Consider the following 23,883-nt stretch of genomic DNA (forward strand, 5'->3'; position numbering starts at 1 on the left):
TGTAGTCAGTTCACAACAATGGTACAGCTTCCTAAAACACCTTCAACAGTCCAACTGCATCTTTCCCACTTTCTGATCTCCAACACACATGTTCCTTCATGAATCATAAAAATCTGACACTTGTTAATTATTGCTGTATATGTCCTGGTATTTTTTTAATTATTTTTAGCAAGGTTTTTAAATTGTAAATTAAATTTTGAACATCAAGGATCTGCACAATCATAGATGATTATTATTTTTTTTTTTATCCATTATGTCCAATGGCACCATGCACCTCAAAAATAGAAGGACAAATCACTACAAAAAGGCATGCGAGGAAGGGACTTTTCACATTACACAGCCTATTCAAGTAAATGTTTTCTTCTTGTACAGAACACAATTAAAATTAAGAACAAACAAACAAAAAAGGTGAAAAAAACCACACACACACACATACACACACACATACATCAGCAGGGTACTAAGCATCACCAAAACTGATATTATTATTCTTTGGTGTTTCTGTAATTCCAGTACAACATTGATACCAGCAAATAAATTACAATGTACAAAACAACATTTTTTTTGTAATTAAAACTACACAACATTCACAAGCATCAGTACAGTTACATATATACAAATCCTACAGGGTCAAAGCCTGTCAGTGTAGACATTTAGGGTCTCAAGGGACTTACTCATACTCTTTAACGAGCAGAACACCTGCGTATTGTGCATAAAATATAGTTTTAAATAGTTCTTAAATATTACAAAATTCCATCCAAACACATGTATTGTATAAATCTGAAAAGGTAAATGAGAACCCTTAAGACACCCAGATGTTTGCCTCTAATTTTTTTTTTTCTCCTTATTGGCTTATCAACATTTGTACCATATCTTAAAGAAATCACAGGAAATTAACAAACGCCTAGATTTTGTCCATTAGCTGTTTCCATTTAGTGTTGCTACAAGAAGTACCATTTCTTTTCCTGAAATGTCTGGAATATGACAGTTATTGATATCAGGCCAGCTCTTAAACTGCAAGGGAATAACAAAAGGCGACATGAAAGGTGGCATTTCAGCACACCACTCGAGTTTTAAGACATGCACTTAATTCAACCCTGCATATTGCTTTTGTGAAACAAATCTTCAGTTTTAAAAGTTTTAAATCATCTCACTTAAAAAAATTTGGTCCATTCATATGAGAAGCAAATAGTGTTTTCATGTCAGCTCTAATGTCAGTTAAACGTTTTCATTTGGACAGTCATGATTTACATTTTAAGAAAGGTCAGGGGTCACATCAAAGACATTTTTCCTCATATAATTAGGCCTGTGTTGCATCCACAATAAATGTGTATTAGCTGAGTTTAATAACACTGCAGTGAAAGTAACTGATCGATATCCCAGGCACACGGGCCAGCATAGATCTACACCTTTAATAATGAGCCAACTAGATGGTCAGCTTGACAGTCAGGCGGGTGGAAACGGGGCATCAGAGCATTGTCCTTGGGTCTGAATTTCTGAAAGAGTCCTCATCATCTGAGTCTGACGTTGGCACATCGCTGGAGGGGGTGTGGAGGTGGTTGGGCCCTCCGCTCCCCTGGCACACATACCACTCGTTGAGGTTGCTGACCTGAGGGGAGAGGTTCGCAGAGCGATTCCTGTGGGGCTCAGAGTTGGGTGAAAGACTGTCTCCGAGAGGGTTAGTGGAGGAAATGTAGGTGACGTTGGTAGAGGAGGGCGGCGGGGACTTGCAGTGCACTTTCATGTGCTTCCGCAGCGAGCTCGGGTGTGTGTAGGATTTGTCACAGCCACGGACTTTGCAGTAGTAGGGCTTGTCACTGGTGTGGACGTGAGAGTGTTTCTTCCGGTCGCTGCTGTTGGCGAATTTTCTGTCACAGCCATCAAACTCACACTTGAAAGGTTTCTCTCCTTAAAAAAAAAAACAAATATATGGTCAGTGTCACTAAGTATTCTCCACACATCATAAGATTAGAGTTGCAAATTCTTTCTCTCATTTGACTATTTATCCTCTGACTCAGTGAACCTTGTCTTCCCAGCACAGCACCTTAAGAAAATGCAACATGAGGGCAGGTTCTCATTAACTGTGCAGCCTCTCCGCCTGTGCTGGGGCTTCCTGTTCACCAGAGCTTATTCACTAAACACCCAGCCACTACTCCACACCCACTTGTCCAAAGTATTTTCCTGTGTGAACACGTGCAACATGCCTTTAGGCCTGCTGGTTACATGTATGTGTGTATGTGAGGGCACTCAGGAGACCACCAGGACCAGTTTATCTGAGGTGGTGAGCTCATCACACACACACACACACACACACACACACACACACACACACACACACACACACACAGATTTAAAAAGATTTTTGAAGTGTAACCTAAATAGTGCATATATGGAAAACTGTGAATCTGGGTGTAATATGTGCTTTTAAAACCACCATAAACAGTGAGAAGCTGCAAATTGGACGCTGTGGTGACTTATATATTTTTGGTATATTACTTATTCATTTCCCTGGGGATTTTGCGTCATTCACTAAGACGTAGAGGCCTAACTACAGGCTGCTGGTGGCGTGAAGCCAAAAATAAGTTCTTTTTTGGTAAAAACATGACCCCAAATCTATGTTATGACAACAAAACATCTCAGAGAGATATTAATATAGTGGAAAGTTAGTTACCTAAGGCTCAGTGTCAACTTAGAGCATCACGCAACACCAATGTAAAACATTTTCAACACGACCCTGCTGTTTTGCTGGACAGGTTACAATACGCAGACAGATTTCAGTTTTCTGCCGAGAGAGCACAGAGGTTGTAGCTTATAGCTGGTACTCCCGATGGCCAACAGTAAACCAGTGCGTCAGACTAAATAAAATCACCATATGTTAAGATATCATGTGACATGTGCATAAACTCGTCGATATACATAAACTGAGCTTTTGCGTAAACGTCCTACGCCTGAGGATAATTACATTCACGCGTGTTCTAGCGGAGTCCTGCACGTACGTAAGCACGTTTTTACAAATCATATATCCTAAACGTCTCACGCCTACTGCAGGACTCTCGGTAGATAAAAAGTTTATATTTAAGAAGGGAATTTACACATTTACTCATTGTGCGAATGCGACACAATAAAACTTTCGCTCGCTAGTGTGCGCAATTACGCACGGATGTGAATATTCAAGCAGGGTCGCCTCGGATAGACTACAGTGCTCCTCCGCGACTGACTGATATTTTTCCGTCTTAGACAATGAGAAGTACTGACCTGTGTGAGTCCTCTTGTGAATCTTTAAGTTCTCCGATCGAGCGAACACTTTTCCACAGCCCGGGAAAGGACATGGGAAGGGCTTTTCTCCCGTATGAACTCGGATGTGATTTATCAGTTTGTACTTCGCTTTGAAAGCTTTTCCTTCCCGTGGACATTCCTCCCAAAAACATACGTGGTTGCTCTGCTCCGGTCCCCCGACATGCTCCACCGTGACATGATTGACCAGTTCGTGCATGGTGCTGTAAGTTTTAGAGCACGGCTTCTTGTGACTTTGCTCCTGGTCAATCCATTTGCAGATTAGCTCTTGCTTTATGGGCTGCCGCATGTATCTTAAAAACGCCCCCGCCGCTCCGTGAGGAGCAGAAGCGATGTTCACATTGAGGTTCATGGAATTGTAGCTGTGGAGAGAAGAGGGTCCATAGTGCTCTGGCCTGTGCCCGAAGTGCTCTGGCCTGCCGTAGATGTCGCCCGGTATACCCAGGCGCATCTGCCCATTGAGGGCATGGTGGTGGGCACCTGGGGACGCCTGATCGTGAAGTCCAGTGAAAAGTGAATGGGCCCCACTTTCTGTGTTCCCATAAGCACCTGTTGGGGAGATGAACATGCCATGGTGATGAGGGGAGGAGGCGGAACTATGCTGGTCGCCAAGTGCATGCATAGCAGAGGCTGAGAGTTCTCTCCTGAGGATGAAGTCCCTGCTGCTTGAGTAGCCTGAGTGGGGGTGAGCCACGGGGAAACCAACTGTGGTCTGAGCAGAAGTGAAAGATGCCGCGGTCTGGGCTTCGGGATGGCTCTGAATGTGCTGAGATGGGCTAAGTTTGAGAGCATTTGTCTGTGCCATGTGCTCTGGTCCAAATGGAGTGAGTGCCACTCCAGGGTCGTTGCCCAGCTCCCCAGGGTGGAGGTGGGCATGGTGGGAGAGAGGGTGATGCCCCCCTAGCCCCGGGAAGCCTGTCATATTCTGATGAGGAAGGGGTTGAGTCGCTGCCAAATCCGCTAATCTTATCGCCGGATTCCTCTTGCTTAAAGGGGGTTCCATAACTACACTGACAAGTCCATCCGTACTCACCGCAACTGTTTTTCACCACACCACGCTCTCTAAAACATTAGGAGAATATGTATATAAGGGGTCTATAAGTTCTTTTGTCCGGCTTCTAACTCTGCTTGCTCCTTTTCCCACTCTGTCCTCAAGCGATTGGCAGAACATACAACAGTTGGAGGACACAGTGGGGAATACAGTTTAGAAATGGCACTGCGGGTATTGGACGGATTTCGGTGACTGGCAGTTAGAAGAACGAAGCGATTGGCTGTCGTTCAGCGCAGGGGCTCAGCAGGGTTCCGCCCCCTCACTCTCTTTATCGCTGTTGACTCCAAAAAGTTGTACTCACAAAGTTACCAGCAGATCTGTTTATGCGGCTTTTTGTTTACTGGTACTGGTGCATGTGGATGACCGAAATGTCAGTTTATATGACAAGTGCGGTTTAGTTTCTCTCCGGTGTGGTTTGCCCAAGTGTCCTCATATTGATTTGTGTCGCCATAGGAATAAAGAAAATATAACGCGCTACTGGTGCATGGATATAGGACCAGTGTAAAGCGTGTGAGCAGCTTATAGACGTGTAAAAAAGACATCAGCGATGACTAAACGTGAACTCACTGGGTATTCTTCACGTTTTTTTATATATCAAGAAGAATTTGCAAAGCAAACAGCTCCTAAGAGGAAACTGTACAACGGCAGGAGCGCACATGTAGAAAGCCCTTCACAAACCAATTCACTAAAAAAAAAACAACAACAACATAGGCCTACAGGAAATAAAAAGTAAATAAATAAATAAAATATAATTAAAAGGTTTAGAAAACAAAACATCCGTGGGTCATGTCTGCTTTGGTGGATTTTAAAGTGTTGTTCATTTAAGTTCTGCCCTTACAGATATTTGACTTATTCTCTGTTGGTTCAAACAACATGTCTACTGCACTTACATTTAAAGAAGCTTTACATGGAGTTTTTGAAGCCCAATAAATAAACGCCTTCAATTTTTATTTAATTATTTCATAGTGTCTCAATAAAACAGAAGCAGTTAAAATAATTAAATTCCCATCTTGTATATATTACAATTTAAGGCAGACGTGAGAGAGATCGTTCAACAGTGAACTGAGACAAAGGTATTACAGCGAAACCTGGACATTTTGTGTGCAGTGAATTTTTTTGCAGCTCATAGAGACAGTGTCAGTTTTTGTCAGCACATCATCTAAACCTTATTTTACTTTCTTTGTATTATTCTGAATAGTGGCACACACTTGTTTAACTGTATTTAAGCCACATGACAGGTCACGCTATTTGAATAGTTCCCATTGACAGCAAGACGTGTATCTGTCATTCTGTCATTGACATGTCTTAATTCTGACACCTTCCCCACAGATCTGTGATAGCTGGCCTCAAACCATAATATCATCTTGCACTTCAAAGTTTTTGTAGCTTGAACAGGAGCTGGCCTTAAAATTAAAACTTAATAATAAATTATGGAGATGAAGCATAATTGATTTCTGTCCTGTTGGGGGAAGAGGGGGTGTTACATGTTATGGGCCTGTTGCACCTACTCTTCTGCTGAAAGTGATTTATGAACTTGATAAGCGGCAGCCGAAGCGCAGGCTTTGTGTAAAAATTTATAGAAGTAGGTTACAACACCATGAAGCCTTCCAAAAAATAATAGCAATAAAAATATGCATCAATTTTCAGTAAGACAGGGATGTTTCTATAGTCTGGTCTGTCTGTAGTGGTGTTGAGGTTATTCCAGTGTATTGTGTTTTATCAGCTTTTCATTTTAGTGACGCACTGTGCCAAATTTGTATTTTTATCAGGATTTAAAATTTGCTAAAATGAAAATAAATCAGCAAACATGTGAGTCCCTGTTATGTCGGGGATTTAGTTTAACAAAGACAGTGTGCTCTGCCATACCCTGCTGCAATAAGAGCTTCTGGAAACTCATAAAACACAGAGCAGCAGCGAACACATTGTGATTTCTTTAGGAGCCTGTTTCATACACAAGTTTAACACCACATTAACAGGAAGCGAATCCATACACGGACAAAATTATAATTTCGACACTTTTATCAATCTACTTTTCAAAAATGGATTTTGTTGGAGCGTAATAAGCATGGACATTGGTTTGAACAGCATTAACACTGAAAATATCTAAAGGGGGAACTCAGGTTTGATCTGTCATGAAGGAATGGGTTAATTTTTATTGACTTATGGTTTCCAAATTACCTAAAGCTGTCGATGCCTCATACGAAAGAGGGGACGTCTTAAACCTCTCTCTCTCTCTCTCTCCCTCTCTCTGTCTCTCTCTCTCTCGCATATCCTCTCTCTCTCTCTAAAACAAAGACGCTTTGTCATAAACAGGGTTATTTTACCAAAAGGAGTCAAGAGGGCAGCATATGTGGTCTTAACAGGTCATAGGTCAAACATCCATGAAACACAAGGTCACTGAAGCCACACAAGTAACCTTCCAGTGTGGCACCATATTGATATTGTCAGATAACAGAGAGGAGAAATATGCCTTTGGGCCCCCTTCATAAGGCACAAGCACAGCGCGCTGCTGATTCTGCTCATAACCTTTGCTTCATAGTGAAAGTTGATGCTTTTTGTCAGCTGTAATGTCATATCACAGTCTGTGTAATATTGACGTGATTTATATTTTAGCCTGCACCTACAGTCCTTGTCTCAGTGTGTACTGCTGCTCCTAAACCTGTTGAAAAACTGCTCTTTGGGGGATTTTCAATAGCCTAGACCCCCTTTCTCCTGCTAACAGAAGGGAAAACCGCAGCCATGTGCCTCTACCCGATTGATTTTTTTCTTTTAAAATTTCTTTCGCTTTTTTCCCCTATCTGAGGAAGGTTTTGTGGTTTTCCAGAGAAATAAAGAACTTCTTATAAGGGTCGGCAGACGTGACTTTGAACTTGGATCAGCTCCTGCGTTTCCTGTGGTGCGGGTTGAAATAGACTTGGAAGAATGGCACACAACGCTCAGCCTGTCCCACTCCGAGCTGAGAGACACACAATTTCAAAAAGTTTTAAAGGTTTCCCTCGCCTTCACCATTACTTGTCGCTTAAACATCACAGGGAGAACTGAGAGATGCAGAGTAATGGGTTGTGTATTGGAACGGGAGAGCTTGTGGGATTTTGATTTGGTGAAAATGTAAGTAAACTTCCTTTCACTTGTGCTTGAGTGAGCAGCTGTGGTGTATGGCCTTTATATCCCCGTTTGAACGCAGATGCATTGCATGCTTGTGATGGAAAGTTGCCAGTAAATGAAACAAATGACTTCCCTCTATAATATTTGTGTGCGCCTGTATGGGAACCAAAAAAGGAAATCCCATGAAGAAAATCTTAGCTACCAGTGTAAAAAAAACAGTGGTTGCATGTATGTAGCCTTTTGTTTTCTTGGGGACATAGTGTTGGGTGCAAAAAACAAAACATTACACACTCAAAGAGAAGACAACAACATCCCAGCTCACTATCAACTAAGGACATGGCTGTAAATTGCTAAAACTTTACTACTGTGCGCTCAGGGAAGGCTCGACCTTATAGGTCACTAATGGTTTACTTGGATCTAAGCGCAGTTCACCACCATTACATGTAACTTAATTGGTGTGGTGAATGTGAGAACCACCGAGGAAGCAGAACCAGCAACATATGGAACCATTAAAAGAACCAGCAACCGCCGGTGGTTGCCAGTGTGAGCACTGGAGCACCACTAAAGGCCCAGTTGTGGCTCTACAACCAGTGTAAAACCGCTGCACTCCATATGGAGCAACACATGCTTTTTCAGACGTGAGGAATTAAGTGGCTCAACATTTCCTCATATTTGAAAGGCTATAAACCTGATTTTAATTTGGTAATAGGTTATCGTGACAAACATTTAATATGCAGAAGTGACTTTAAATCTGTTGTTTGTTATAATTTCTATTAACACCTAAAAAGCAGCAGTTCAGCAGCCCCGAGTCTGTTTAAAAATCCCAATAATAAAAACGTTTCTAAATGACTAGAACACGAGTTTACTACGCGTTTCTGCCACAGATGCGCATTCAGCATTTAAATAGATTTTAAAAAATCCTGCAATATAATTTGAACTCTTTGCTGTAGTTATGTGGATGAACATTTTGTTATTGGATTGCTTCACTTTGCTTATCTTGTTGTTTCATTGTTGCATATTTAACAGCAGGGCTCCAGGAGAGCAGCGCGCATTTGTTTTTTTGTTTTGTTTTTTTTTTTGTGCAAATGTAAAATAGACAGAGCTGTTCCATTATTTCAGGTTAACAAATAACTAATTCCCCAACATGTCACTTATTTTACACCAGGACTCATTTCTCTCTCTCTTTCCTTTTAAATCTCATTATTTCTCCTCAAATGTTGTATTTTTATCTTTTCTACATTGTACAACTTGGCACCTACGGAATATAAACAACAAAACCATGTTCGCTCCTCTCTCTTGTCATGATCCTGGCGTCTGTGTACCCTCCACCCCCACCCCCACCAAAATGTTCTCCTAAAAGTAGGCGGTAATTATTAGTGGAAAATGGCGTTGCACTATTAAGTCGCCGAGGCGCTACCTACTATTGGAGGGGCACCTGGGATTGATGAGACGCGGTGGCCAATGAGACTGCGAGGAATGAATGAACGGGCTCCAGTTAAAGGGGGCGGAAGAGGAGGTAGAGCCAGTCCACGGAGAAACAGGGACCCTCCGCGATAAGCACAGGCAAGCCAGAGAAATAAATACATACCCAATCGGAACAGCGATTTTTGAGATGCTCCAACTACTCTCGCTCTGTGTACGCAGAGGACACCTAGTAAGATAATTATTTAATTCTTCGAGTGCATTTTTACTGACGCAGTCAAGGAGAGGACACGAGGAAACTCTTCATTTCGTTTCATTTGGATTTTTCAGACACAGTTTAAGTAGAAATAAATTCAGTGTTTGATCAGCCGAACAGATTTTTCCCTCATGAGCGGAGCACCGTTTTGAACCGCGCCTGATATGGTGTTTCCAAGGTTGGAAGTTGAGTCGTTGCGTGCCAGCATCAACATTTGATTTTTGTCTTTAACTTCGCTGTAGCTCCGAGCGCTCTGATTTAAGCAACAAAAAATTGCTTTCTGTGAAAATGTTACTGGATGCTGGTCACCAATTCCCCGGACTGGGAGTGGGCTCATTTGCCAGGCATCACTCAGCGAGCGAGATGCAGGAGAGAGACTTGAGTTTGGCACAAAATAGCTTTGTAGACTCCGCACACATGGGTGCGTTTAAGCTGAACCATGATCTCTCTCCGGGACAGAGCTCTGCCTTCACCACCCAGGCGCCGGGCTACCCCGCTGCGGCTTTGGGGGCTCACGCCGCCCATGTCACGTCGTATGCAAGCTCTCCTTTCAACTCCACCAGGGACTTTCTCTTTCGTAGTCGTGGCTTCGGAGAATCCTCTCCGGCGAGCAGCCAACATACTATTTTTGGCCCCACGGCGGGATCCCTTCATCACTCCCACACAGACACTCAAGGCCACATTCTGTTCCCCGGGATCCACGACCAGCACGGGTCCCACGGATCCCCGAATGTCCTGAACGGGCAAATGAGGCTCGGACTACCCGGAGAAGTTTTCGGACGCTCCGACCAGTACCACCAGGTTTCCAGCCCGAGGACCGACCCGTACTCGGCCGCGCAGCTCCACAACCAGTACGGCTCCATGAATATGAACATGGGGATGAACATGGCAGCCCATCACCACCCCGGTGCCTTTTTCCGCTACATGAGGCAGCAGTGCATCAAGCAGGAGCTCATCTGCAAGTGGATCGACCCCGAGCAGCTCAGCAATCCGAAGAAGTGTTGCAACAAAACTTTTAGCACCATGCATGAGTTGGTCACACACGTCTCGGTGGAGCACGTCGGTGGCCCGGAGCAGACAAACCACGTCTGTTTCTGGGAGGACTGCTCGCGGGAGAGCAAACCGTTCAAAGCGAAATACAAACTGGTGAACCACATTCGGGTGCACACCGGGGAGAAGCCTTTTCCATGCCCCTTCCCCGGCTGTGGAAAGGTCTTCGCACGGTCGGAAAACTTGAAGATACACAAGAGGACACACACAGGTAATTATAAAAACGCTTTCAGGGCTTTTATTGATTTTAAAATGTAAATAGCAAGATCGATGTTATTGTTAGTGAGCGAACATGTGCGTTTATTTCTCTGTGGTAGAACTGTGCTTTGCCAAGACAAACAAATTAAGATCTAATTAGCGGCTATTTTCGGCTGCTAAAGCAGGTAGAAAGAAAGTAGAAGCTGTCGAAGTAGATTTAAAGGAGCGTCCAGCAGAAAGAAAACGAGTTTAGAATAATGTAACAATTCATTTATTCCCCATGCGGCTGCTCTGAGCAGCTTTTTAACAAATCTTCTGATGAAAAACATTTTCCAAACGCATAGAAAGCAATTCATCAAGGCCTGTCGATGCTTTATTGTTTGGGGGTAAACTTTGAAAATGGGTCAAAGGGGAGTGTGGGAGCAGCCAGGCCGGTAGTAAATCATACTATCATTTAGTGTAATGTCGTTTGTTCACGGTACTGTTCTTTCTCTGTTCTTGTGTTTTTCTTATTATATTATTGTTATTATTATTATTATTATTATTATTATTATGGCCTTAGATAAAATATCTGCATTTATTTCTGAATCTGTGTTGACTTAATGTTTGTTCAGGAGGTGCGTGTAGATTTAACACACGCACAGCACCAGTACTGATAGCCTGCTATTTATGCGTGAGGAATGCCTTTTGTTTTCTCATGCGTCACTTTGATAGGAGCTAAGGTGCTAGACAGGGCCATTACCAACCTTTCACATTTGGACTTATTTTCTTGGGAAATACATGATGGTGCCGTGCCATGGAATTGGTCAGGTGCTAATTAGATTTTTATTGTCTCCCAGCAAATGGTACGCCTTCTGTAGGCCTACTGAGGACGGCCTTTCCCCCTCTCCCACTCTCTCCAAATCATTATGCGCATTATTTAGACTAGATAAGATGTTACAACTCTTGTCACACATGCTATACGATGTTTTTTGTTTTTTTTTAACTGTTATTGTTGTTGTATTAGGGTGGCGCGTTGATAGCACTCTACAGTCAACTTTTGCATTTGAATTTTACGCATTTAATGATCTGCACAACTCCTTGTTACACACTCAGCCCGAGGCTTTTCTCAGTAAAAGACGTTTCTTCTTGTTTCTTGCAGGAGAGAAGCCGTTCCAGTGTGAGTTTGAGGGCTGCGACAGAAGGTTTGCAAACAGCAGCGACCGAAAGAAACACATGCATGTTCACACGTCGGATAAGCCTTATCTCTGCAAAATGTGTGACAAGTCCTACACACATCCCAGCTCCTTAAGAAAACACATGAAGGTAAATATCGTGCTGAATGACTGACAGGCCCACATCATGTTTACGTTTATTATTCAATCAGTAGTGTTTGTGATGCAGATATGAAATAATTCTTCTAAACGCTCTTTTGTGGAGAATTGATCAGATTTTAAAGACGCATTTTAATTTCTCCAGGTCCATGAATCCACCCCATCAGCATCAGACTCATCACCAGCAGCCAGCTCTGGGTATGAATCCTCCACACCTCCGGGCCTGGTGTCTCCCACCACTGAGACCCAAAGCAACACCACCCTGTCCCCAGCCTCAGCTGTTCACAACACCACCAGCCACAGTGGCCTATCCTCCAATTTCAGTGAGTGGTATGTGTAGGACTAAGTTGAAATGAAGCGACACACACTCATTTCACAGCACTGGACCATCCAGCAGGAGATTGGGACACGTGCACATAAGAGGCACACAAACATTTGTTTATTTTTTATGTTATTATTTTTGATTGACCAGGAAAGATGATGAGGAAAATATGTATAATAGTCATATTGTAAATAATTACTAAAAGCCCATTTTCCCATTGGTTGTGATAGTTTGTCAGTCTTTGGTGTATAGATGTTCCTTCAATGGTAGCTATTTCTCTAACTGGACTTTTAGTGCACATATTACAATAAAATTGTACTATAATGTTGAATATTGTGATCCTAAGGCAAATTGATTGTACTATACTAAACATCTATAAACTGGAAAGAGTGCCAAAGTTAACATTTAACTCAATCAGACCACAATATTATGCTTGTGAATGTATATTTTAGTTTGCTGGGCTTAACTTGTGATGTTTTGTGCTTTGCAAGTTTGAATTGTGAAATACTATCTGGAAGATTGTGAGGAAAATAAACGTTGTGCCGTTCGATTTTCTGTAACTACACCCATCCTTTTGTATATATCAACTGCCATATTTATCCATTTGTAATTAAATTATGGTATTTACTTGCTACAGATGAAACAGTATTTATAAAGAATGTTTCTTTACTATAAATATGTACAATTATGAGCTAAACATGGGCAGTTGTTTCGTTATGTGCTTTTGTTCAAAGTTTTAAGAGGTGTTTTCTTCCTTATTGTGATAAGAATTTTACTGCATACAAATATAATAAAAGGTGTTGCAAGTGATAACCATTTTCTTTGCTTTTTTTATCATTTGTTTTTGTTGCTTGCCAGTGGAATTTTTCAGGATAATTTACTAAGTCTCAGACTTTTAAAACTCAAGTCACCGTGACTTGATAAATTCTTCAGGGTCTTAATTCTTGACTTCAGGTGAAAGAACATTCAAGCTTTGCAAAGCGTTCTTACAGGCCCTAAAACAACGGGGATGTTGTGGTGCTGTAAATAAACCAGAGCTTCAGGAATATACATCTGAACTGTTTGCACACAGTCAGAAGTTTATTGAAGATTATAACAACGGATTTGGTTCTAACTAGTTTTTGTTTTGTTTTTAATTTAAGTGAAGAAAACTCTTAAGAAAACAAAGCATTTTTCATTTCACATATTCAGCACACTCATGGCTCGTGCGCATGCCACCCTGTTCATATATGTGGGGGGAAAAAAACACCAGCAAAGCTTTTCTGCTCTCTTGTCACTTTATATTTTCCCAGGTCAGTTACTGAGTTTATTTGAAAACACAGCCAGTGCATGTCACCCCTCCTCACCCGTGGACTGGACACTCCACTGCACAGGCGTGGGTGCAGAAGCAGCCGTGAACTTGAACTTGACTTGGCTTAGACTGAAAGTCTCAGAGCTTTTTCGTGCTGTAGTTGTAACCTGTTATGGGAGATGGCCATATGTTCCCGTGGTCCTGCTATTAATTTAGACGGTTTGAAACACGCTTCAGGTGTGTTTGTTTTAATTTGACATTTTGCTGCGAGTAAACATAATAACAGATTGCTGTCAGTGAACATGTATTGCTCATGCACATCTGAGATTCTTGGAGGAATATATACGAGTCTATAGGTGGCCTAAATTGAGGTTATGGATGTATTAAATAAGACAAAGTAAGAAAAAAAAAAAAAGAAAAAAAAGACTGACAGCTGGGTGCTTGGTGTTTTGTGAGACCCTGGCCTCTGCTAACTGCGCATGCCTCTGTGCCATTAAGCTGCTGTGATTGCTGTTGTATGAGTCATGCTTCATGGATGTTCAGAAACATAGCAAATACATAGTGGGACTTGTTAGTGTTGGTGGATATCCGCTGCAGGTCGGCTCTCCACTGCAGAAGCAAGTGGCACTTTGTTTGTCTTGTGGAGCTGCTGTCTCCTCTTATACAAGCTGCTCACACAATGTGAGCACATAAAAAAAGCTTAGTAGCTTCTCGAGAATAGTCACGCTGATTACAGCCAGGCAAAGATCCACTAAAATCAATTAGGAACACCCTAAAATATGTTGTTTTCTCCTTACAGTGCATTTATAAATTTGAGTCTAGCTGGTGTCTTTACTCATTGTACACCTCACACATTTCTGAGGTCAATCAAAAGAGAAAAAGAAAAGTTTTGTGGCAAAAAGAAAATTGTGTTAACTGAGGCAGGTTTGTCTCAGGAGTCCATGGACAACATGTTGGTTTCTATGCAGCTTATTTAGCATATGAAATAATCTCCTAATGGCCTCGTCAGTGACTGGTCCGGTGACCTCTCAGGCATAAGGAAGATATGACCTGTGGGGAGTGGGAAAGGTCAGCTCCACACACTGTGTCGGTGCCGGTTCCTGTTCGACTCCTGCTGCGCTCATATTGATCCGCGGAGAAGGAAGCGTTTTTTTTTTTTTCTTCTCACGACTCTTTGTACTTTGTGGCCTGTACTGTAAATATGTTATACTGTATAAACACACAGCTCAACCTGCTTCACTGGACCTGTAGCTTATAATGTTTTACAGGAGTTCCATTTGGACTAAGGTCAAAGTTCAGGAGGACTTTGTTCAGTGCGCAGTCAGGATACGTGCGTTAATCTCTGCTTGTTTTTATTTAGGAAAAAGTGATGGCACAACTATTAGAGAGCGATGTTTAATTTATGACGTATAAAAATATTGAATATTAATCTGATATTCAGGCTGCTCGCTATGGAGCAGAGGCCTCCTTTGTCTGAATTGCTGGAGAAATCTTTTTTGCTTCCCATTGTGACATTCTTTCAGCTGGATGATTCAGTACGAGAAAATCACTGCAGGTACTTGCCCTGGAAAAAGTTTCAAGCAAGCTGCGGTGTGTATTTATGGAATACAGTATGTGCAAAGTATTAATTTGCTTCATGGATGTGAGCACTGAGCACAACTTTATTTACCAGTACGTCAGTGAAGATGAATGTTACGCACCCGTTTCTGTGTGCGTGTGTGTCTGAGAGAGAGAAAGGGAGGGGAGGCAGGGCTCCCACCGGCCGTATTTGGGGACACATTTCTGATCAGCACCAGTTTGACAGGAGCAGCCTGTCTCTGTTTGGGGACAACGTTGTTTAAATTAAGCTTCGCTGCAGTTGCGCTTCACTGTGTGCGCTAAAATGCTGTTTGTGTTAATTGGGGTGAGGTTGAAGTTTGAGGAAGAGGGTGAAGCGAGGAGCGGTTATGACTGCAGGCCTCCAGGGGATGAAATCAAGTCATTGCGTTCAAGTGATGCCCTACAGAGCGCGCGCGCGCATGCGTGCGTGTGTGTTCGCGTGTCCACGGCTGCACTTGTTGGTGCGCAAGCACGACGACATATCAGACCTGTCAGTCTGCAGGTGAATTTATCTGCTGCTTTCACTCTCTCGCACATATGCACACGCACGCACGCGCACACACACACACACACACACACACACACACACACACACACTATAATCTTTCTGTCTCTGCACTAATTGTGTTCAGTTAACTACATGCTTTTCTGTTTGTTTTCTTTTGCTTGTAAAGAAAAACAGCTCCAATGAAGTATTATTGTATCAAATTGTGTATTTTTGCATAAAATTCATTTCCATGTGTGAGCGCTGGGAAAATGAAACTGAAGCACCAGCTGGCCGGAGCGTAGATTATTGCTCTTTGTCATTTATAATTCATCATATACGGCAATATAATAGTTTTTTCTCTCCATATGTGTTTGCTAAAGGCAAACATTTTGTTTTATGTTTTTTTAATGAAACCTGCTGATAGAGCTGCACCTATTTTACCTTTTCTTAATTAAACACTCGTCCAGAGTTACTAAAGCTATGAAGCGATGTCATGAAGGTTATGAAGGTCGTAATAATGTACAGCGTTTAAGGACTATGTGGACGGTTTATTGGGCATTTAAATGACAGATCGCTTTAATAATCGTAAAATAGCAGGGATAAATAAAATGACGTCTTATTATTCAATATGAGAATTATTTCAAATAAAAACTCATGAACAAATGAATAAGTGGCCTTAATGCGTCATAATAACGCTCTGTGGTTATTATGATCCCTATTTCCTTAAAGAGACGCACACATTAAAAAAAAAAGCCGAAATTAATTCTTTTCAGTCAATAATTTTACAATAGAATAAATTGTAAATAAATAATAATTCACCTTTAGCCTGGTTTTTCTAATTGCGCTTATTTGTTGTTCTTCAAATGGATTAAATTGCATTTAAAATAGAAATGTTTCATGTTGTCTCATTCGACTTGTTGTTTACACGTCCTTCTCTTTGCGAATAGTTGCGCCAGTATAAAATCTGTCATTACCTGTTTTTAATCTGTGGAGTTAAAAAATACCTCAAAGCTAATTTGAGGGTGTAATTTCGTGTACATTCGTTTCTCAATGTGGTGCTTCCCACATGGGCCTCCTCGGCTGAAATAACAGACTTTGGAAAGAAAACTTCGAAGAGAATCGCCATATCCTTTAATTGAATTAGAACTGCTGTAATAAAGTGGAGGTATTAGTGTGCCGGCCTGTGTTATTTATAGTCACACCGGTGTGACGTCCAACAGCGGGCCTGCTTGCACCCCAGAAAACAATTTTATATGTAAAGTAGGGTAAATGTCACAGAAGGTTTGATTAAAATACATAACAATGAGATAACACTAACAAACACATCATTTAAATTATATTGGCATAATACAGCTGTATTCATTGATAAAGTGACAGCACCAATCCAAAGAACATTTTATGGCCTGACTAGAATTAAAGCTGGTCTGGCAAATATTTTTTTGTAATAATTGTGTTTGATTTGATTTTCTGATTAAAAGCTTTAAGGAGGTTATTTGTGATACAGGCCTTCCATGGTATTTCCTCTCTGGCTCCTTTAAGAGAGAGGTCAGTTCAGGATGCAGACCCTTGCAGTCTTATTACTGAGTGCAATAAATGCACAGTTAAAACATCAAACACACACAAAAGCTATAAGATTCTTTCTTATATTCGTTCTTTACTTCCTTCTTTCTTTCCCTCTCTTATCTTCCTCAGAATCTCTCCCTCTGTCTGCTTCTCTGTGACATGCTTATGTTGTGTTTGTACTGAAGTCGATGTACAGTCTGCCTTCCTGTGCAAAGCAGCCCCCTTGGCCTTTCATCTGAGTTCAGCGGCCGCCTTTCTCACACAGATGAATGTGTTTCTGTGAAAGAGCCGGAATGGCTGTCACTTCTCCTGGCACGGCAGAGAAACAAACAAAACCCCCTACTCCTTTAAGGAAGCTGGCGCAGGCACCTCCCATCGGACACAAACACTACAGAGTCAGAAGCACAAATAGCCTCAAAAGCTAAACACTCTCCCTTTCATGCAGAAAGCTTGGCATGACTGGTCCTCTCATGCACACAGAGGAACACAAAGTGGAGAGGTGCAGAGTAAATGACATACTCAAGCATGACTGAGGTGTGCTTATTGTTGTGGTCTCCCCACAAAAAAGTGTTAGAATTCAACTAATCCCTCACAAACTCAGCATCCTCCCCTGCTGTCACTTTTGCAGTGAGATTCTCAACATGGCTCTTGCACGACACCTTGCCAATTCTGTTTCTTTGCCACAATGGGTAATATGCCGTTAATGTGAGGCGTTCTCAGGTAACTCTTTTCTGCTGCAGCCGGGGCTCTTCATGATAGGAGCAGGTGTACCATCACAGGCCAATTATCTCCAAGCACAACACAAGCCCATCCAGGCACACCGTGGCTAATATCAGCTTCTTTTCATGTATTCACAGCGTAAATGTATGTCTTTGGTAATGCATAGTGTGTGGGGAACAGGTGACAGGCTGATGTGAGAATGCAGATGTAGAATGTGTTTTTTGGAAAAATAGATAAAAGAGAACAAACTGTCATGAGTCTCCCCCATACAGACACCAACACACACACACGAGAGCATAAACTTCCTCTTCCATTGGAAACCACACTCAGCCAAGGAAATTTTCAATTTCCCAGCACCTGTAAACATGCTGTTTTACCTCGGCCCCTTTGATCTTCAAACAGACCAGAGCTGTGCCCCGGGGGACACTGTGTAGAAAGGTGACTGGGTGGTGTGTGTTTTCTGTTTTATGGGAATGCTGGTGAGTAATGGAACATACCTTGTGGCAATTTTGCATTTCATATTTTAAGCTCATTCTGGAAAAGTCTGCTGTGCAGACTTCATCATTAGGACTACATCAGATGACGCTGAAACAAAGTCAGGTCCAGCTCACAGTCAAGGTCAAGAAGGCAAACTAACACGGTCCAATGTGGAAATACTAGAACCTACGAAGCAGAGGTCGTTTTAGCTCCAAATCCGTTAAAGCACAATTAGACATTTTGATCATTGTATATACTTGTTAATAAAGTGCTTGAGAACAAATTCAGCCTAATTAGAAAGAGTGTGAACACAAGGGCTTCAGTTTGACACCATATGGGTTCATTCTGTGTTGTGTGAAAAAATGATCACAGTGAACAGCTTACTATGACCTAGAATGTAGAAATGTTTTTTTAAAGACAACACAGAAATCCCTTTAAACGAGCAAATTTGGGATTTTTGTTATCCAGGTGGCACATAAGAAGCAGCAGCTCTCTCTGACAGAGAAAAGGTCATCGCTAAAAATTTAGAACTGAAGTGTAATCTGTAAGTCACTACAAATCAGCTCTCCTGGTTGATCCCTCAGTCTCAACATCCGTTGTGACATATCAGAAAAGTTTCTGAAGGACTGTTATATATTTTTTTCCTAACAGTTTATGCCATTGAAGCTACGTGTGAGCGCCATCTTCATGCCCCCCTCTGCTGTCAATCACATTCAATTCAAGAGTGATCAGAAAACTAAAGTCCCCACTCATAATCAAACAGATTTATATGACGTGACACAGGAGTGACTGAACACCCCCACCCCCACCTGACTACTCTCACACACACACACACACACACACACACACACACACACACACTAGGCTCCCATCTGTCGCCTGCTATGTTTTCCTTTTCTTTTCAGGTTTTTTTTTTTATTATTGATTTTCTTCTGAAGTCTTACAAGACAACCCTTGACACGAGCTAATCTAAAGGAAACAGTGAAGAGAGTTTTCAGTAAATCTGCCTTCACTTTGAGATGATTTAATTTATGATGTGTTGTGACATGACTGTGTTGTATGCTTAATGTCTTAAAACACATCAGTGGTAAAAGGCTGTCTGACTTCCACAGGTTTATCTAATGAGACAGAAATGAAAGAGGACAGGGATCAAACCAGTTGTAGTCCCCCTGATGCAGACTCTTATTCAGAAAGTCATTATCACTCTGATCTTAACAGCATTTTCACTGTCTGCTACCCTCCAGAGAGTCCCATTCACCAACAGAGACAAACAAATAACAGAGTGGTGTAGGCTTTGTCACATGCAAATCAGCAGAGCCTAACTTTTCTTTCCATATTAAAAATCAGCATTTGGCCACTTGATTGATATAGACTAGTAAATATTTTTGTTTAAATCTGAAAAGGCAGGCATTTCTTCAAGGTTTATCAGTGCTAGCTTTTCTCTGCGGGGTGCCGCTCAGATTGCACCCCACAGACATTGTCAGTTCTCTCAGAAGAGGCTCTGGTTGCTTAACTCCAGTTCTTGAGTTTAGTGGGCTGGAAGGAGCTAATTTGATTGACTTTCACCTCCATTTTTTCCCCTTCTCCCTTTTACCAGATAGTCCCCTGACAGTAAAAGACCTTTCTGGTCAGTAAGTGTATTGACAGGCAGTCAGCTAGCACTTGACATGTCAATGTCCAGTCCATTCTAGTTTTGTTAGACTCTGGGTGTTTTTCTATATGTTTCATTGATGTAACCAATTTATTTGATTATGGCAGTGATATCCACTGTGGTGTAGTCCTCGTATTAAACTACGTTAATGGAGAAATTAAATCACGTTTAGAGTTTGTAGCTGCCGTTCCATTTTTTTTTTTTTTTTTGCATTCAACATGCATTTATTTATACATTCTGTGTATCACAACAAAGTGCAGCAGGTTACATTAGAGGTGAGACCCCTCCCCCCCAAAAGGTATGTTGGATTTCTTTGCTGCTGTATCTGATTGTTATGCAAAGCTGTTAACGTTTCCTACACCCACCTACATTTTAATCCCAGCCAATTGGCACCAAAATGTTAGACTAGCCAAACAACCACGTCTGGGTCCCCAGAACTAAAAAGTATCACAAAAAAGTGACTGTCACATTTTCTTTTAAAACACTTAAAAATCACATGTAGCACTTTCACATGCTCCTGTTCCTTTAAGAGTTATCTGCAAACACTAACTTAGTGGCAGTAAAGTTGTGATTCATTTTCTAAGTTGTGAATCTCTGTAGCTGTAGGTACTGTAGCAATGACCCAAAAATGAGTGGCATCATTCTGATGGATAGTAGTGCGTGTTGCGTCTGTCTGCATGTGTCTGCACAAGTGATAAAGCACGTAAAATGTGTCAGGGTACCACATGTTTCTACTCTTCTTAATGTCAGGTTCATGCATATATTTTTGAAGGATCCATATTTGTCTAGCAGAACATGAATATAAACATGACTCTAAAAAACACCTCACACGTGGCTCTTTTCAGCACTTCGCTGCAGACTGACATCCCCTCCTGTCTCCTGTTTTTCTCTGCTCACCTGCAAAGGAGGCATTGATGGGTGTATATACCCTTGTTTCATGAGTGTTGGCTAAGTTTACTTCTCACCTAGAGTCTCCTGAGCCAGGGGGGATTGAGGCTTCGCCTGCCCCTTTGGATCTCCCTCCTAGCTGGTCCAGGAGTGCCATGCGGGAGCCCCTGTCCCACCAACACTTGTAAAAAAAAAAAATCAAACACACTGCTGATAGCAGCTTACATTGAAGTAGGAGCATAGGGAATTACATGCAAAGAGTGAGATCCATGACAGATATTTCTATAGCTGGTGAAAAAAAATCAGAGTAGGAGCAATTTTTTAAGGGAAAATAGATTGCCGTCTAAACACACTCAGATTGAGAAATTCCCACAAGTGTTAAATATTTAGAAAGTGCCATTGCTGGATGTTGACAAGAGACAATCCTGTGCTGCATTGGGGATCAGTAGATAGAATAGACACATTGAGAAGCAGTGTTGTTTTTGTCAGATGCACAAAGTGTTTTACTGAGAATAACAACCCCTATATCTGTGCTTTAACATGTTTCTCTTGCTGCCTTAGATATGACATATTTAAGAGAAAAGCTATAGACAGGGCGGTGTGAAGCTAAGAGTGGAATTACTAAAGCTTTAAGATTAATACCTTTGGGATTTAGCTCCTAATCAGGTGGCTGAGGTGGCAGAGCCCAGTGCAGGAGTAAAATTATGACGATTATGGCATGTTAGCACATGTCTGAGGGTGGAGTGGACAGACAGACAGATGAGTTCATCAGTGGCAGGATTAGCTAGCTCCCATGCTGATCAGTAACTACCACCCGGGCCTCAGTAGGTCCTCATGCACAGTGGCCCCTCATTAACAATGAAAGAGCGTAATGGTCTATGTACATTTTGGTTTTCTGGCTGTATAATGTTCACTAACCACTGAGGAGTGGTCTGTGACTAGTCAGTGACTGTCGTTTGTCTCTACATGGCGAATGATCAGGCTTTTTGATGACATTTTCCTGAAGTGAAGTGAAGATGTCATTTACCCTGAACTATAAACTTTCAAGCAAATAGGTCAGTATGTTATACTGTTCTTTAAGGTCAAAACTCACAAGCAAGGAGGGAATAAAAATGCATTTTCCACAATTTGTTCCACAATTTTGACTTTGGAACATGACTTTGTTATCAGAAATCCTAATGCTAACAAATAACCTCTGGGAAGGAGGCTCTTTAACATTGAGTATTTTGCCTGTCTTTCAACATGTGTGTGAAAACATTTCATGCTTTCTGACCATGTGTGACCCTGCATTGTCAGAGAAAAATGCACTGTAAGCTGGTAGGCATGTCAAGCCACAGTATGGGGTCCTTACTTGTGCTATAATCCCAGCCATGGCCTTTTAACCCTCTGTGGCTCGCTGTTCTCTGCGCCGCTCTCTCCTCTCTGCATCTGACAGTGGAACACGAAAAAACAAATGGAGACCTTGAAAACCATAAGGCGCTGCTTGTTTGCCCTCGAAGTTGCACTTTTTTTACTCAAATATCTTCACAGCCTGTGTTTGTTTGTAGATATATTTGTGGATTTTTATAAATATAATATCCTAGGTGGAGTTGGCCCTTCAAAATTCACATGCAGCCTGGAGATGATATTGATTTGCTGTTTGCAGAGACTGTCTCTTCTCTGATACAAGGTCTGTACTTTTTATTCAGGTGAATATTTCCCCACTTGTCAGAAACTCTGTGCAAGATGAGATCCTGTGTCACATTAAAGCAAGTCTTTAGACGCAGACATGTCTTTTACACTTTTATCTGACTTCTCTGAATGATACCCCACAGCTTATTGGCAAAACTCTTCCAAAAGTCTCCCTGAAATATGCGCTTAAGATTTGTAATGGGTGCCTTACTATTAGTTATGTTTTATTTTCTTATATAAATGTTGTTTTAATTTAATTTTAATTGATTGTAATCTAAACTTACTTAACCACCCATTGTTTTACATTAGACACTGGCATTATCAATTTTAGGATAAAGTCTGCTATCACACTTTATTGCTCTCCTACATAATGACTACAACTGCACTGTGAACTTGAATTCACTTTTTTTTCCTCTTACCTCCCACCATCCCCCTTACTTTTACTAATAAAGCCACGTTCCCTGCTGATGGAAAATTGTCGGTTTACCTCGAGCTGCAGGGGGCCTGGCAATCAGTCCTTAGAAAAGCAGTGCCAGGTTAACCTGCTGTGATAGTGGACTCTAGGGACAGTGCCCCACCTCTGCTTGACATGCAGGGGCTCTGTTCACCAATAAGTGGCATGCCTAACGCTCAATAGAGTTGTTCCCAACCTCTTCAGTTTAATATTATAAACAACAACCTTCTGGTCAGTTCAAGCTCAAAATGCTTTTATTATTTTTCATGTCCTGTTTGATTGAATTTCTGGTTTTGATCGTGACAAGGGCAATGTATGTGTTTCTTTTAACAAAGCAGTTTTTATATTTAAGAATTTCATATAGGTGGCTAATTTTGATAGCCTTGCTAAATTCTAGCTAAGCTAACAATAGTGCCATGCATTAGAAACACAAAGAAAAGCTTTGGAGAGTGAGTCTTGCCTATCTCCTAGAGGAACTGTTAATGGGACACTTACAGTATGGGGGTTCACAAGTCTAGGATGGAGATGCGCAATAGCAAGTTGCATTTCTACACCTCTCTACTGAACTACAGGGCCAGGGAACTGCATGACTCAAACAATAGACAGTAATCCAGCAGTACTTCAAGTGGTTGTTAACATGAGCACTCCAAGGCATTTCTAATGCAGATGCGTTCTGAAGCACAGGCTATGCAAAACTGTTAGAGCACTTTAATTGGACAATTTAGATTTAGATTCATGGCTATGCTCAAGTGTGTTAACATCACAATGCACAAGCATTATTGGGCAAATGTGTTCTTTGTGGATCATGGACATTGTTTTAGAACATGTTGCTGAACTAACCACAGTCAGACTCCAGGACATACTGCAGTGCTGAGTATCCAGCTATAGTAAGTGTAAGGTAAGTTTATAGATGTCAAGGTGTCAAGCTAATCACACTTTCCATGACAACCCCTTCATATTGATGCACGTACATTTGATTTTATGAAGCAAAGTAATTAGACTGAAGTGAATTCAGGATTTCCTCAGAACAGCAGAAAATGTATCACATGTTACATTGTAGTTTGCTTTTTT

The 23,883-nt window shown here is 41.5% G+C and overlaps 2 protein-coding genes across 2 annotated transcripts; one reads left to right on the forward strand and one right to left on the reverse strand.

Moving 5' to 3' along the window:
• Window positions 1–1,460: 1,460 nt before the first annotated feature.
• Window positions 1,461–5,041, reverse strand: zic5 (zic family member 5 (odd-paired homolog, Drosophila)). Its single transcript, XM_026294893.1, has 2 exons — window positions 3,256–5,041; window positions 1,461–1,908 (listed from the first exon to the last, which is right to left on the reverse strand). Exons 1-2 carry the CDS (start codon window positions 4,295–4,297, stop codon window positions 1,469–1,471), a joined length of 1,482 nt encoding a protein of 493 aa, XP_026150678.1. The 5' UTR covers window positions 4,298–5,041; the 3' UTR covers window positions 1,461–1,468.
• Window positions 5,042–6,677: 1,636 nt separating this feature from the next.
• zic2a (zic family member 2 (odd-paired homolog, Drosophila), a) lies at window positions 6,678–12,765 on the forward strand. Its single transcript, XM_026294894.1, has 3 exons — window positions 6,678–10,389; window positions 11,518–11,681; window positions 11,835–12,765. The coding sequence occupies exons 1-3, from the start codon at window positions 9,417–9,419 to the stop codon at window positions 12,027–12,029; spliced, it is 1,332 nt and encodes a 443-aa protein (XP_026150679.1). The 5' UTR covers window positions 6,678–9,416; the 3' UTR covers window positions 12,030–12,765.
• The last annotated feature ends 11,118 nt before the right edge of the window (window positions 12,766–23,883 follow it).

The sequence above is a fragment of the Mastacembelus armatus genome, chromosome 21 (genome assembly GCF_900324485.2).
Source record: "Mastacembelus armatus chromosome 21, fMasArm1.2, whole genome shotgun sequence".
NCBI classification, from domain to species: Eukaryota; Metazoa; Chordata; class Actinopteri; order Synbranchiformes; family Mastacembelidae; genus Mastacembelus; species Mastacembelus armatus.

Bases quoted from the DNA above. Each gene is read 5' to 3' on its own strand.
- zic2a (XM_026294894.1), top strand. From the start codon at position 9,417: ATGTTACTGGATGCTGGTCACCAATTCCCCGGACTGGGAGTGGGCTCA. The intron at 10,390-11,517 runs GTAATTATAAAA...TGTTTCTTGCAG, and splicing joins ACACAAGAGGACACACACAG to GAGAGAAGCCGTTCCAGTGT. The intron at 11,682-11,834 runs GTAAATATCGTG...TAATTTCTCCAG, and splicing joins CCTTAAGAAAACACATGAAG to GTCCATGAATCCACCCCATC.
- zic5 (XM_026294893.1), bottom strand. From the start codon at position 4,297: ATGGAACCCCCTTTAAGCAAGAGGAATCCGGCGATAAGATTAGCGGAT. The intron at 1,909-3,255 runs GTCAGTACTTCT...TTTTTTTTTAAG, and splicing joins TCACAAGAGGACTCACACAG to GAGAGAAACCTTTCAAGTGT.